This window comes from Diplotaxodon limnothrissa, linkage group LG1, assembly GCF_057381915.1.
Source record: "Diplotaxodon limnothrissa isolate DT_005_m linkage group LG1, D_limnothrissa_male_GT1.1, whole genome shotgun sequence".
Classification (NCBI taxonomy): domain Eukaryota; kingdom Metazoa; phylum Chordata; class Actinopteri; order Cichliformes; family Cichlidae; genus Diplotaxodon; species Diplotaxodon limnothrissa.
In genome coordinates, this window is record NC_140596.1 from 1516836 (window position 1) to 1531303 (window position 14468).

Consider the following 14468-nt stretch of genomic DNA (forward strand, 5'->3'; position numbering starts at 1 on the left):
CTCCTTGGCAGGTAGCTCCATGCCCTCCTGGGTTTTAATTGCACCTTAGAACACATATGCATCAACACTACAATGAGCGGGTGGAGGGAGGTTTGGAGTCTTCTCCCACTCCCATTCTCTGCGGCCTGCTGGAGCGGGAGGGCTAGTAGGAGGAGTTGGCCGTCCGACTGCGGTCTGGGGTGTGGGGCCTCCCTGCTGCTGCGGAGTCGGGGTGGTCTGCCTCTCCCCACCGCAGGGAAAAGGGTAACACCACCTGGGTCTGGGTGCAATTCCCCCCTCCAGGGGCAAGGGTACCTAGACCCGGTTTGTAGAGTACGCTTGGGGAGTGTGATTGTGTGTACAGCGTCTCTTTATGTCTGTCTCCACGTTGGTTGAGTGTGGAGTGAGTGCACATGAGAGCATGAGGGTGGGAATGGATGTTTGTGTCTGTGTGTGCCTGTATGTCTGTGTCTATATGTCAGGTTGGGTATCAGACGCCACCTCTCTGGGGACACCTCAGGCCCTCCAAGGTTTGGAGGCCTATCTCCACCCACCACCACTTCCCCTGCCGGTGGCGGACTCCCTCAGGTGTCGGTGTGTTGGTGGTTCTTTGTGTCTGGGGGTGGGCGTCCGGGTACACACCGGCTCACTCCTTGGCGGCCGCTTGTCGGGGCCTGGGGCCTGGGGCTCGCTCGGGCCCCTTTGGAGGTGGGGTGCCCCCGGCCTCTCGGCCTGGGGCTCGGTCACTCAGGCACAGCTGGGGGCCGGCGGAGCTCACGGGCGCGTCACTGCAACTCCCCCTGACTTCTGCTCCGCGGCTGCTGGGCGAGCCCTCATCTGGGACTCTCCTCAGCTCTTACTGGAACAGTGGCGCGGCTGCCCCTCTGTTGGTCTTCCATGGTCTCTTGTGTTCTGGGGGCCTCTGGATGTCTGGAGTTTTGATCTCCTCCATACCCACTTCACACCCTGGAGGACGGGGCTGTGGCCCCCCCACACTCCCTAGCAGATCATTACATGGAGAAACCTTTGGAATGCAAGCATGCTGATCCACACAGGTATGCACACATGGGTATTCACAGACGCGGACTAAAGCTTTCTTGGCTGCTGCCTCAAAGCACACTGTGCGCTGTCTATCTTGCGTGCTGCACAATATCGTTTATTATTTAGTAAATATTGATATCTATGGCTAGCTAGTTTATTGTGATGGTGCTTTGTTTTCTCTATTATTATGTTGCTCTTTGTTGTTTGCTGTCTCCTCTGTTTGTTTTTTTTGTTTGTTTGTTGTTTTTTTTTTTTCTCCATACAGGTGACCCAGGAGTTCTTTTTTTTTTTCTCTCTCTTCCCCCCCCTTCTCACCGTCTCTTCTCCCCTTTGGTTTTCTTTCTTTCTCTCCCCCTCTTTCTCTCATTCATTCCCCCTGTCCTATTTATTAAAAAAAAAAAAAAAATGACAAAGGATGAACTGAAGCTCTGCCATCACGTAATGTCGCATACTGCTGTTTCTGATGTCATTAAAAAAAAAAAAAAAAAAAAAAAAAAAAAACAATAATACAAAGAAAACCCCAACAATTTAAGTACCCATATGAGCTAACATTTAGTGTGAGTGGGAAGGAAAAACTCCATTTGAAGAGGTAGAAACATCTGGCAGAAACAGGCTCAAGGAGAGACACCCATAGGACAACATATACACTGTGCAAGAGATACATACTAACTAATGATGAAATGCAGAGAGGTGTATAAACACAGAACGAGCAAAGAAGGAAAAAATTCATACATGATGGGAAGCCAGCAAGAGCCTAGGCTTATTGCAGCACAAATAAGGGAAGATTCAGGGTCACCTGATCCACTATAACTGTATTATTTGTCAAAACTGAGGGTTTTAATGCTAAGCTCAAAAGCAGAGACGGGTGTTTGTCTTCTGAATTAATATAGAATAGAATTCGACTTTATTGTCATTGCACATGTCACAGGTACAAGGCAACGAAATGCAGTTTGCATCCATCAAGAAGTATATATTGTAATAGATGTATTACAATATATATTAGCAATAATATAGGTATGTAAGTATATTACAGAAATGGGTCTATTATGGTATGTTATAATGTACACGGTATGAAGTAAGTTGTGAATATTCTATAACTATAAGTATGTACAGGCTGTAGTGAGTACAAGCTATGAACAGGATATAAATATGAAAAACTATACAGAATATGAGATATACAGCTATACAGAAATGTGAACTATGCAGGTTATAAACAGTTGTAGAATTAAAAATTATCGTATTGTACAGAATGATGTGAGCTGCATCCACAGAAGAGAGGTCTGAGAGATGAAGACTCTGATTCCTGTTCAACATTAAAATTCTATAGGAACCACAAGTACACCTAATATTCCAAAATTAAAATCTGGATTTCAAAGCGAGTCAGTGAAGACAAGCAAATATGCTGCCTCTTTATAGTCCCTGTCATGACTCTCTCAGCAGCACTTTTGATCCATCAATATTAAACAATTATTGATGCAGCAGATTGAGATGAAACCTGGCACACAGGTACAGTAGGTGTCCCGGAGGAGGGATGTGTTGAAAGTTGGACCTCAACTACTCAGGATGATTTTTAATGAATTTCTGAAATTTCCATAATTGACTGTATTGGGCTGTTTCATTGTAATTTGTGTGCGCGCGCGGGTATAGGCTTTCAATCGGCACATAAAGCGAAAAGGCGCTACCGTAAAGACTGGTGTAAAAGCGCAAGGAAATTTATGCGGCGGATAAGACGCGGCTGGCTTGACCGCGGCTCACAAATGACGGCTCACTTTACCGCGGTAGAGACTCACGGAGCCCGAGTGTTTGTTCTGAGACGTTGTGGCCTCAGTCAGAGACCAGGACGTCACTGAAATAAATCACCAGCTGGAGAGCCGTTATTGTAAATGCCACCTGTTGAAATCGTACACGGCATTGCTCCACTTTCCAAAGAATCAGGCAGAAACTTCATCAGCCTGTTGGCGCAACATCCCTGCAGGATTGCTTCAAAGGCGCGACTGCATCCAGGAGTGATCTGCACGTCGCTCGGTGCAGCTGCAAAACTTCACCGAGCCTCTGTTCCTACTGTCAGCCTCTCTGCAGCTTCTCGGCCTCAGACATCAGGACGTCCTCGGTTTCAATCAGAAAGTTCTCCCAGAAATAAAAACACAGACTGACATTCGGGGGTGAATAAACAGTGGCTCACATCCAATTTGAAGTAACACGGCAGTGAGTCAACTGTATACATGACCCCCTCATTAGTACGAGAACTTTGAGGGCAGGATTGGTAAATGGCGTAGCGCTTTACACAATCATCCACTGGTGATGGCAGCTACGTTGTAGCTACAGCCACCTGACAGAGGCGAGGCTGCCGGACACTGGCGCCACCGGGCCCCCTGACCACCACCAGCAGGGAACGGGTGAAGTGTCTCGCCCAAGGACACAACGACCGAGACTCGAACCGTCAACCTTCCGATTACACGACGAACGCCCAACTCTTGAGCCACGGTCGCCCCGTTATTATTACAGGACTGTGGATCATATAGTTTTATTTACACCCAGAGGAGGAACCGCCCCGTCAAGCGTTGCGGCTCCGTCGAGCCATCATGTAGTTACAGATTTATCAGGAGATGCACGTCAGGTCACACATAGGTCACATGAGGAATGTCTGTTTTTCACAATTATCCACATAAAGAAAAACATCCATATGTAAATGAAACAATAAACTTTATGTTTAGAGGACAGCCCGGCCAATCAGCTGCCAGCTTCCTGTCATTGTAAACGTTTCCTGCAGTCGTGCTGACAGATTTCTTTACTGTGTAGAAATGTTGGAAACTTGTTTTTCTTATTCTGACACCTCAGGAATCAAACGTGTGGTGAAACTGTCACACTGACAGCAGGCCGCTTTCACTTCAGATCACAGTGGGCTGCATGTGACCCTCGACGCTTTACGCCCTTCCACGCGTCTCTCTTTCTGTCCCTGCCTTTCAGAATAAAAGGCTTTCTGTAGAAAAGTAGAATTTTGTTGACAGAAGTTTAGTGATGATGGTCGTCAGTAAAAGTGCGCGCTGCTGCTGCCGCCTGCAGTGCTGCCAGCAATGCCAGCGTGTCTGATAAATATATGAAAATATGCAGCCTATAACTCATTCCAAAGAAAGAAAGCAACGCTGGGATGAAGGAGAAGCTCGATTTTCTCTGGAACAAAGTTACACGTTTGATTTCCTTTCTGTTGAAATCTTCTTTGGGAAAGAAGAAGTGAAGGAGTGTGAGAGCTGCTGACCACGTGTTTGTAAAACTGTCGCTGTCATCGTTTCCTTCTTGTTTATCAGAAATCTCAGCAGCGTGCTGCGCAGGAGCCTCGCTGGTGAACGTGCATCCATCACACACACACACACACACACACACACACACACGCGCGCGCGCGTAACTGCTGTAAAATCTATATTCATGTAAACTTTAAAGCTGAGGTTGAATATCCGTCATTTCCTGTTTGAAAGTAGTCCACGGCAGTAAACCCACTCCCGTTACCTTTGATGGCGTGTTGCCATGTCGTCCGTTTCCCACATGCAGGAATTATTTTTATTTTTTTGTAACATCATCATCTGCATCTGTACAGCTGTGCAGAGCAGGGAGGGCCACGTGCAGCACGTGCAGGGGTGTCAAACATAAGGCCCCTTATGTTTGACACCCCTGGCTCCCAGTTTGGCCCAGTTTAACGGTGTGAAAGGTTTAATTGGTTTCAATAAAGCACAGTTAGACTGTCGGAGTAAATCTGCAGCTAATTCTTCCTCCTGGTTCCTTCCAGCTTTGCACCGTTTAGTCATCCAGCTGTTCCAGAAACAGACAAACCGGTTTGACGGTTCGATCGCAGCCTCAGCTCCGATTTTACCGCTCGCAGCCTCAGCCCACAAACTATTTTTATTTCTCACTACAAAGTCTCAGGGGAATACCAGTTTGTAACAGAGATCTATTCTGATCTATTCACATGGGGAGGATCAGTGGAAGTGTGGCTCTGCAGGAGGTCAGAGTTCATGTTACGTGTACGGCTGTTTTAGTGTTTCTGGATTTTTACAAACTGTAGTATTAACCACATGTCAGAGGCTGGATCCTCTTGGTTTCAGTAAAGCCTCCTTATTAAACAGAACTGTATCAGATTACTATAGAAACTGATCTTTATATTAAGTATACTGAAGCAGTCTGTAAGTCAGTTTAAATAATGTTATTTTTTAATTTCATGGAGAATCAATATTTCCCCGTCTTACGTTGTATTTTTGGGGCGTATTATGGGGATTATAACTTTTTAGATATTTTTCATTATTATTTTACATCGTTCGTTATGTTTTATGATGGATGTTCCTTAATTCAAATGTTTTATTTCACCGATCTAAATGTGATAAAGAAAAAAAATTCTACATTTATGTATTTGTAGTTAAATAATTTGCATTGAAATAAAAAAAACACTATAATTCAGTTTCACTGCAGAGGCTGTGTTATAAAGTTTTACAACTTTATTGCACAAATGTTGCAGAAACGCATATTTTCACTGCTTATAGATCAAATTCAGTGCTATTAAAACATTCACACTCAGGCTGTGCTGAGGCTCGCCTGCTCCACACTCTTCAGACGGTCGAGTTTCCCACTGAACTAAGAGACGTTTCATTTTCCTGAAAACGGCTGATAAATGTCAGCTGTGCCATGAAGCTGGGAACTGTGGACAACAGCTGCTCAGCTCAGTTATATTCAGTTTAATATTGTGCCAAATGACACCTCAAGGGCATTTATAAGGTCGAGTTCTACACTCGTACAGAGAGGACCGGGCAGCCGTCTGAGGAAGGCAGGGAGGTTAGACTGGATAGACTGGAACCATTAAAGTAGGTTATTGGCACAAACTGGTGCCCAGGCTCAGAAAAGTCCCCAGAGTGGATGTTACGCACCTTTCAGCCCACAGACACCGCCTGGAGCTGTTTTGGTAAACGCCACTGTTCCGCATCGTTATCGCTTTGTTTAACCGTTCTTACAAGTTCAGGCTTTGATTGCTGCGCGAGAGCTGTTTGGATCATGTGGGTGAAAAAGCAAACACAGAAATCTCCGGGAATAACCTGACGGAGCGATAGCACGCAGGTTTCACCCACCTCACATTTCCCCCAAATATTTAACGAGCATATTAGAAACTCTGTGTGTGTGTGTGTGTGTGTGTGTGTGTGTGTGTGTGTGAATGGTTGAATGAGGGTTGTAGTAAAATTGAAAGAGTCGTTGCTGAGGAGAAACGGCCCACAGAAGCTTCAGTCTGTTCACCGTGTTAGAGCGCTCTCCATGTGCTCTGTGGGTCTGAGCTGTGAACTGTGCCAACAGCAGCACGGCCTCACTTTGTACAGACAAACCTCAGAGCTGCAACCTTTAAACTGTGTTTACACGTTACTGCAGTGATCGCAGCACTTTTACAAACACATCTGCAATCAGCCACACTCACTTCCTCTTGTACAAATTCTTGTTTTTCTCCAAATTCAAGTGAAGCTCTGCCCCCTTTGCTTCTTACAAAAGTCTTGTTTTGGAAAGCCCCATGACGTCACCAGAGCATTCAAAAGCAGCCTCTGGGCTCCTGACCTCATCAGAAAAACGAGAAGCCCTTCGAGCTCACACCTACAGAGGCGTGGAGCTGCCGGTACGAGCGCTCTGACTGCTGGATTTAACGGCGACTGCTGACATGGATCAACTGTCTGATCAGGAGAACTGGGACCGGGTCCAGGCTGTGGCCAACTCCTTTGGGCCAGCGGGGAAGTTGTTGCTTCAGTCAGGTCGGGTTCTGGTCGGAGAGGGCAAGCTGGTAAAGCAGAGCCGCAAAAAGCGGCAGGCCAAAGCCTTCTTCCTCTTCAACGACGTGCTGGTGTACGGCAGCATCGTGCTGAACGGCCGCTGGCACAAAAAGCTCAAGGTTACCCCTCTAGGTGAGCAACCGATCCTCCTCTGCACATCGCTGAATCCAGCTGTGTGAAAAGCAGACAGCGTGGCGGGCAGAGACAGGTAGATGCTGCAGGTGGAGCAGGAGGTGCTGCACCGCCTGCAGTCTGTCTCTGACCGCTGCAGCAGGCTGCAGTAAACACTTTTCTTTTCGTTCAAAGCGTGCACACCTTTGTTTCCCGCACTAACGTGCCCTTCTTCTTCTTCTTCTTCTTCAGAGGACATCCTGCTGGAGGACCTGGAGGACGGCGTCAGGATGAAGAACCAGTGGCTGATCCGCACGCCCAGGAAGTCTTTCTACGTTTCCGCCGCCTCCTACGAGGAGAAGCGAGCCTGGATCGAGCACATCGAGGAGTGCAAGGGCAGAGTGACGCAGGGCGGTGACCGGAGGCTGGACTTTGCCAACACTTGGATCCCAGACCAGGCCTCCGCCGTCTGCATGCGCTGCTCCAGCAAGTTCACCGGGACCCGCCGCCGACACCACTGCAGAAAATGCGGCTTCCTGGTGTGCGGCCCGTGCTCCAGGAAGCGAGCGGTCATCGCACACATCGACTCCACTAAGCAGCTGAGAGTCTGTAAACCGTGTTACTTGAGTCTGGGGGTGGAGCTCCCCGAGCTGACCCGTCAGAGGTGGGACAGCGGCGGGAAGTCGGACGAAGACGAGCTGGAATGCTACAGCGAGGAAGAGGAGGCGGAGCACAGCCTGGAGGAGGAGGACCCCAGCAGGTGGATGGACTCCTGGTCCCCTTACACCTACATCAATCCAGAGCACATCAGGCCCCAAACATAGAGCCACGCTCGGCGCTGGACTCTGGGCCTTTGTGTCACACGTGGACTCAGTGCTGCGCAGCTGCGCGTGACACGCTCTGCACGCACTCTATTTATGACACCATGTTATTTATGTTTCATGAAACACCTGCTGCTCTTCTCTTTGTGCACAAACACTACTGTGAAGCTGTTCTCGTCTCTCAGACGTCGCTCTGACCTGCTGCGTTTCCCTCAGCCGTCCAGTGTGTGTGTGTGTGTGTGTGTGTGTGTGTGTGTGTGTGTGTGTGTGTGTGTGTGTGTGTGTGTGCGTGTGCGTGTGTGTGTGTGCGTGTGTGTGTGTGTGTGCGTGTGTGTGTGTGTGTGCGTGTGTGCGTGTGTGTGTGTGTGTGTGCGTGTGTGTGTGAGAACATGTGAACCACTGAAATAACAACGAACAATAAAGAATTCAATAAGAGAATCTTTGTCTGTGCTTTTCTCTCAGGATGGTTAAACGACTCTGAAATACTTGAAGACGTTTGAACTTTACACTTATTCTCGTCCCAATCAGCACATTTACACAAGACTTCCTGTTAGTCAAACTCTCACTGTGCCACAGATTGATCCTACACAAACATCTGCAGACAGATGGCCCAGTGAAGATGGGATTGATTATCCATCCATCCATCCATTCGCTTCCGCTTGTCCTTTTCAGGGTCGCGGGGGGCGCTGGAGCCTATCCCAGCTGTCATAGGGCGAGAGGCGGGGTACACCCTGGACAGGTCGCCAGTCTGTCGCAGGGCCAACACACAGGGACAGACAACCATTCACACTCAGTTCCTCTTAACATCCTGGTATTTCCCTGAAATCTCATCGACTTTGAGATCTACTGAAATAAACAAAACCTTCGATTATGGTCGTGCCTGCAAACATGTTTTCTACAAAGCAAACGCCAGCGGCGTGCATGGGCAGCACTGTGTAAAACTGTTGTTCAACCGGTTTTTCATGACGAGCATTAGGAGCTCGGTTGCAGTTACAATTATGTTGTAAGTAACTTTAGATACTGCTTGAGTAATTCTAAGTGATGTTGCAGAGAAACAATTTCTCCTTAAGTTACTTTGTAACTATGTGCCTGTCAGGGTGTGGGCCATATTAATCCTGCATTTTTATATCTTTATTTATTGATTCATTATTGCATCTTTAATTTTTGATGTTGATGTGAAAGAACAACATAATGTGATAAGGACTGTTCTCCCTTATCAGCTTACAAGGAAACTATAAATACCGTCTCATTTGTTTCTTTCATAATCATTGTTCAAACTTTCAGGAAGAGCGTCTCCGTTCAGCTAAACTACCTGGAAGCTCGACAAGGTTGAACTTATAATACGGCCATTGTCGTGAAAAAGTACAGCGTGCTTATGATGTAAGACGCGGAAATATTGTTGTTTTTCCACAAAGTTACCATGAAATGATTCAGATCTTTAAAGTACTGTAAATACTTGTAGGTAAATATAAGTACACTGTAATTATAAAGCCCCATTAAACCCTGACTCGGGGGACACATAACTAATACCTAATGTTGGGAAGCTCATCTTTTAACCGGAAGCTTGTTGGAGTTTCCCTGTATGATTGTCGGGGTGTTACCTTAGCACATGAAGCACGCTGAGGCGACTGTTGTTGTGATTCGGCGCTGAATGAATAAAACTGAATTGAAGCCAAAGGATGTTTTCATGGTTTAGGGTCAAATGATCAACCTGGAGATACAAAATAATATTCTAATGAATAATCCCATTGCGTGGGTTCCCTCCGGGTACTCCGGCTTCCTCCCACCGTCCAAAGACATGCAGCTTGTGGGGATAGGTTAATTGGATAATCCAAATTGTCACTAGGTGTGAATGGTTGTCTGTCCCTGTGTGTTGGCCCTGCGACAGACTGGCGACCTGTCCAGGGTGTACCCCGCCTCTCGCCCTATGACAGCTGGGATAGGCTCCAGCGCCCCCCGCGACCCTGAAAAGGACAAGCGGAAGCGAATGGATGGATGGATGGATAATCAATCCCATCTTCACTGGGCCATCTGTCTGCAGATGTTTGTGTAGGATCAATCTGTGGCACAGTGAGAGTTTGACTAACAGGAAGTCTTGTGTAAATGTGCTGATTGGGACGAGAATAAGTGTAAAGTTCAAACGTCTTCAAGTATTTCAGAGTCGTTTAACCATCCTGAGAGAAAAGCACAGACAAAGATTCTCTTATTGAATTCTTTATTGTTCGTTGTTATTTCAGTGGTTCACATGTTCTCACACACACACACGCACACACACACGCACGCACACACGCACACACACACACACACGCACGCACACACACACACACACACACGCACGCACACACACACACACACACTGGACGGCTGAGGGAAACGCAGCAGGTCAGAGCGACGTCTGAGAGACGAGAACAGCTTCACAGTAGTGTTTGTGCACAAAGAGAAGAGCAGCAGGTGTTTCATGAAACATAAATAACATGGTGTCATAAATAGAGTGCGTGCAGAGCGTGTCACGCGCAGCTGCGCAGCACTGAGTCCACGTGTGACACAAAGGCCCAGAGTCCAGCGCCGAGCGTGGCTCTATGTTTGGGGCCTGATGTGCTCTGGATTGATGTAGGTGTAAGGGGACCAGGAGTCCATCCACCTGCTGGGGTCCTCCTCCTCCTCCAGGCTGTGCTCCGCCTCCTCTTCCTCGCTGTAGCATTCCAGCTCGTCTTCGTCCGACTTCCCGCCGCTGTCCCACCTCTGACGGGTCAGCTCGGGGAGCTCCACCCCCAGACTCAAGTAACACGGTTTACAGACTCTCAGCTGCTTAGTGGAGTCGATGTGTGCGATGACCGCTCGCTTCCTGGAGCACGGGCCGCACACCAGGAAGCCGCATTTTCTGCAGTGGTGTCGGCGGCGGGTCCCGGTGAACTTGCTGGAGCAGCGCATGCAGACGGCGGAGGCCTGGTCTGGGATCCAAGTGTTGGCAAAGTCCAGCCTCCGGTCACCGCCCTGCGTCACTCTGCCCTTGCACTCCTCGATGTGCTCGATCCAGGCTCGCTTCTCCTCGTAGGAGGCGGCGGAAACGTAGAAAGACTTCCTGGGCGTGCGGATCAGCCACTGGTTCTTCATCCTGACGCCGTCCTCCAGGTCCTCCAGCAGGATGTCCTCTGAAGAAGAAGAAGAAGAAGAAGGGCACGTTAGTGCGGGAAACAAAGGTGTGCACGCTTTGAACGAAAAGAAAAGTGTTTACTGCAGCCTGCTGCAGCGGTCAGAGACAGACTGCAGGCGGTGCAGCACCTCCTGCTCCACCTGCAGCATCTACCTGTCTCTGCCCGCCACGCTGTCTGCTTTTCACACAGCTGGATTCAGCGATGTGCAGAGGAGGATCGGTTGCTCACCTAGAGGGGTAACCTTGAGCTTTTTGTGCCAGCGGCCGTTCAGCACGATGCTGCCGTACACCAGCACGTCGTTGAAGAGGAAGAAGGCTTTGGCCTGCCGCTTTTTGCGGCTCTGCTTTACCAGCTTGCCCTCTCCGACCAGAACCCGACCTGACTGAAGCAACAACTTCCCCGCTGGCCCAAAGGAGTTGGCCACAGCCTGGACCCGGTCCCAGTTCTCCTGATCAGACAGTTGATCCATGTCAGCAGTCGCCGTTAAATCCAGCAGTCAGAGCGCTCGTACCGGCAGCTCCACGCCTCTGTAGGTGTGAGCTCGAAGGGCTTCTCGTTTTTCTGATGAGGTCAGGAGCCCAGAGGCTGCTTTTGAATGCTCTGGTGACGTCATGGGGCTTTCCAAAACAAGACTTTTGTAAGAAGCAAAGGGGGCAGAGCTTCACTTGAATTTGGAGAAAAACAAGAATTTGTACAAGAGGAAGTGAGTGTGGCTGATTGCAGATGTGTTTGTAAAAGTGCTGCGATCACTGCAGTAACGTGTAAACACAGTTTAAAGGTTGCAGCTCTGAGGTTTGTCTGTACAAAGTGAGGCCGTGCTGCTGTTGGCACAGTTCACAGCTCAGACCCACAGAGCACATGGAGAGCGCTCTAACACGGTGAACAGACTGAAGCTTCTGTGGGCCGTTTCTCCTCAGCAACGACTCTTTCAATTTTACTACAACCCTCATTCAACCATTCACACACACACACACACACACACACACACACACACACACACAGAGTTTCTAATATGCTCGTTAAATATTTGGGGGAAATGTGAGGTGGGTGAAACCTGCGTGCTATCGCTCCGTCAGGTTATTCCCGGAGATTTCTGTGTTTGCTTTTTCACCCACATGATCCAAACAGCTCTCGCGCAGCAATCAAAGCCTGAACTTGTAAGAACGGTTAAACAAAGCGATAACGATGCGGAACAGTGGCGTTTACCAAAACAGCTCCAGGCGGTGTCTGTGGGCTGAAAGGTGCGTAACATCCACTCTGGGGACTTTTCTGAGCCTGGGCACCAGTTTGTGCCAATAACCTATGTTAGATTATAATATTATTTTATGCCATGTTATACCCCTAATTAAAGATTGTGAATTATTATGTAGTTTTAGTTTGCATTATTCTCCTGAATTAGAAGAAGCTGATAACTATTACATTAGTTAAACTGATTTGCATTACATTAAACTGCTGACTTGTTGTGAATGAATGATATTGTTTTATGATGCATTATACTGCTGAGTTATAAGAAATCTAATTTGTCTGAGTAGAAGAGAACAGAGTGTGCTGGAGTTTTCTGCCCCATTTCAGCAGGAGCAGATAAACAGGGAGCCAAGGTCGTAGCTCAGGCGCTGTGTGAGAGAGAGCATGTGAATGTTTAGGCTTTTTATGATAAGGTGGAGGCACCAGAGGCTATAAAAGTTTGAGCAATGCTCCACCATTTTGAGATTTTGAGGCTGTCTGCATCAGTGTCCATCTCCCACGCGTGTGTTCATTAAAATCATCGTTTGACTCAACCCGGCCGGACCAGTGTTGTTATTGTGGTCTTTTCTCTTGTCTCCATCCCCAATATTTTGAACCTTAACACCTACTTTAATGGTTCCAGTCTATCCAGTCTAACCTCCCTGCCTTCCTCAGACGGCTGCCCGGTCCTCTCTGTACGAGTGTAGAACTCGACCTTATAAATGCCCTTGAGGTGTCATTTGGCACAATATTAAACTGAATATAACTGAGCTGAGCAGCTGTTGTCCACAGTTCCCAGCTTCATGGCACAGCTGACATTTATCAGCCGTTTTCAGGAAAATGAAACGTCTCTTAGTTCAGTGGGAAACTCGACCGTCTGAAGAGTGTGGAGCAGGCGAGCCTCAGCACAGCCTGAGTGTGAATGTTTTAATAGCACTGAATTTGATCTATAAGCAGTGAAAATATGCGTTTCTGCAACATTTGTGCAATAAAGTTGTAAAACTTTATAACACAGCCTCTGCAGTGAAACTGAATTATAGTGTTTTTTTTATTTCAATGCAAATTATTTAACTACAAATACATAAATGTAGAATTTTTTTTTCTTTATCGCATTTAGATCGGTGAAATAAAACATTTGAATTAAGGAACATCCATCATAAAACATAACGAACGATGTAAAATAATAATGAAAAATATCTAAAAAGTTATAATCCCCATAATACGCCCCAAAAATACAACGTAAGACGGGGAAATATTGATTCTCCATGAAATTAAAAAATAACATTATTTAAACTGACTTACAGACTGCTTCAGTATACTTAATATAAAGATCACATGGAGAGTGCTCCATGAAAGACCTGTGCGCAGTTTACGTGGTGGAATCGAACTCAGGACCTTCTTGTTGTGAGGTAACAGTGCTACCCACTGTTCCACTGTGCCGTACTATTATGCTATTAGCAAATTAGCATTTTGCTAGAGAACATTTTTAAAGAACTTTTTTTTTCTGCACTATCTGGTCGTTAAGTCTGACGTCACTAGCCGTGTCTGGGCCTAAACAGGGATAGCTCAGTAGGTAGAGTGGTTGCCCCATGATCGGAAGGTCGGGGGTTCGATTCCCCTTAACAGCTACCCTGAGGTACCCCTGAGCAAGGTACCGTCCCTACACACTGCTCCCCGGGCGCCCAATGGCTGCCCACTGCTTCACTGGGTGAATGGGTTAAATGCAGAAAGGAATTTCCCTACGGGGCTCAATAAAGTACAATAAAGTACACACTTTCTTCTTCTTCTTCTAAACTCCGCTGCAGGTCCATATATCAAACGATCACTGTGGCATTACTGAGAGTTGAAAAACTGTCTTAAGTCTTTCATCTTTAATAAAATGATCAGCGTTCTGCTCTACCAGGTGTAACAATTGAGTTTAACATCCAGGCATCCATGAAAACGGAATTTATGACATTTAACGGAGTTAGAAGTTAGCAGGGAGTTAGCTCGCTAGCTTCTATCTAAATACAATATAGCATGTCCTGACTGCGGGGTTTTGGAAACAAATTAAAACGTACATCTCTGTTATCACTTCCAACATAAATGAAGACAGAAAACTAAACAGCAGTGACGTTTGTAGGGTTACTGAAGTTGGGCTAGCTGGTATATAATGATGTGCTACGTGACCGCTAGCGACACAGCTATGTTAGCATAATATAAACAAGCTAACTTTTTTTCCCACTCGATAAAAGTTAAGGTGAGTGTTCTCGGTGGTCAGGAACAAATGTAATCGCATGGCAGGATGCTGTAAAAGGACCAAACTTCAGCCAGGAGAACAACTGAGATAATCCATCCACAATACCAGG

The 14468-nt window shown here is 47.1% G+C and overlaps 2 protein-coding genes across 2 annotated transcripts; one reads left to right on the top strand and one right to left on the bottom strand.

The window, feature by feature from the left end:
- The first annotated feature begins 6619 nt into the window (after positions 1 to 6619).
- LOC146639183 (pleckstrin homology domain-containing family F member 2-like) lies at positions 6620 to 7987 on the top strand. The gene is made up of 2 exons (XM_085351195.1): positions 6620 to 6941; positions 7173 to 7987. Exons 1-2 carry the CDS (start codon positions 6701 to 6703, stop codon positions 7742 to 7744), a joined length of 813 nt encoding a protein of 270 aa, XP_085207321.1. The 5' UTR covers positions 6620 to 6700; the 3' UTR covers positions 7745 to 7987.
- Positions 7988 to 10110: 2123 nt separating this feature from the next.
- Positions 10111 to 11446, bottom strand: LOC146639184 (pleckstrin homology domain-containing family F member 2-like). The gene is made up of 2 exons (XM_085351196.1): positions 11125 to 11446; positions 10111 to 10893 (listed from the first exon to the last, which is right to left on the bottom strand). The coding sequence occupies exons 1-2, from the start codon at positions 11363 to 11365 to the stop codon at positions 10319 to 10321; spliced, it is 816 nt and encodes a 271-aa protein (XP_085207322.1). The 5' UTR covers positions 11366 to 11446; the 3' UTR covers positions 10111 to 10318.
- Positions 11447 to 14468: the final 3022 nt, after the last annotated feature.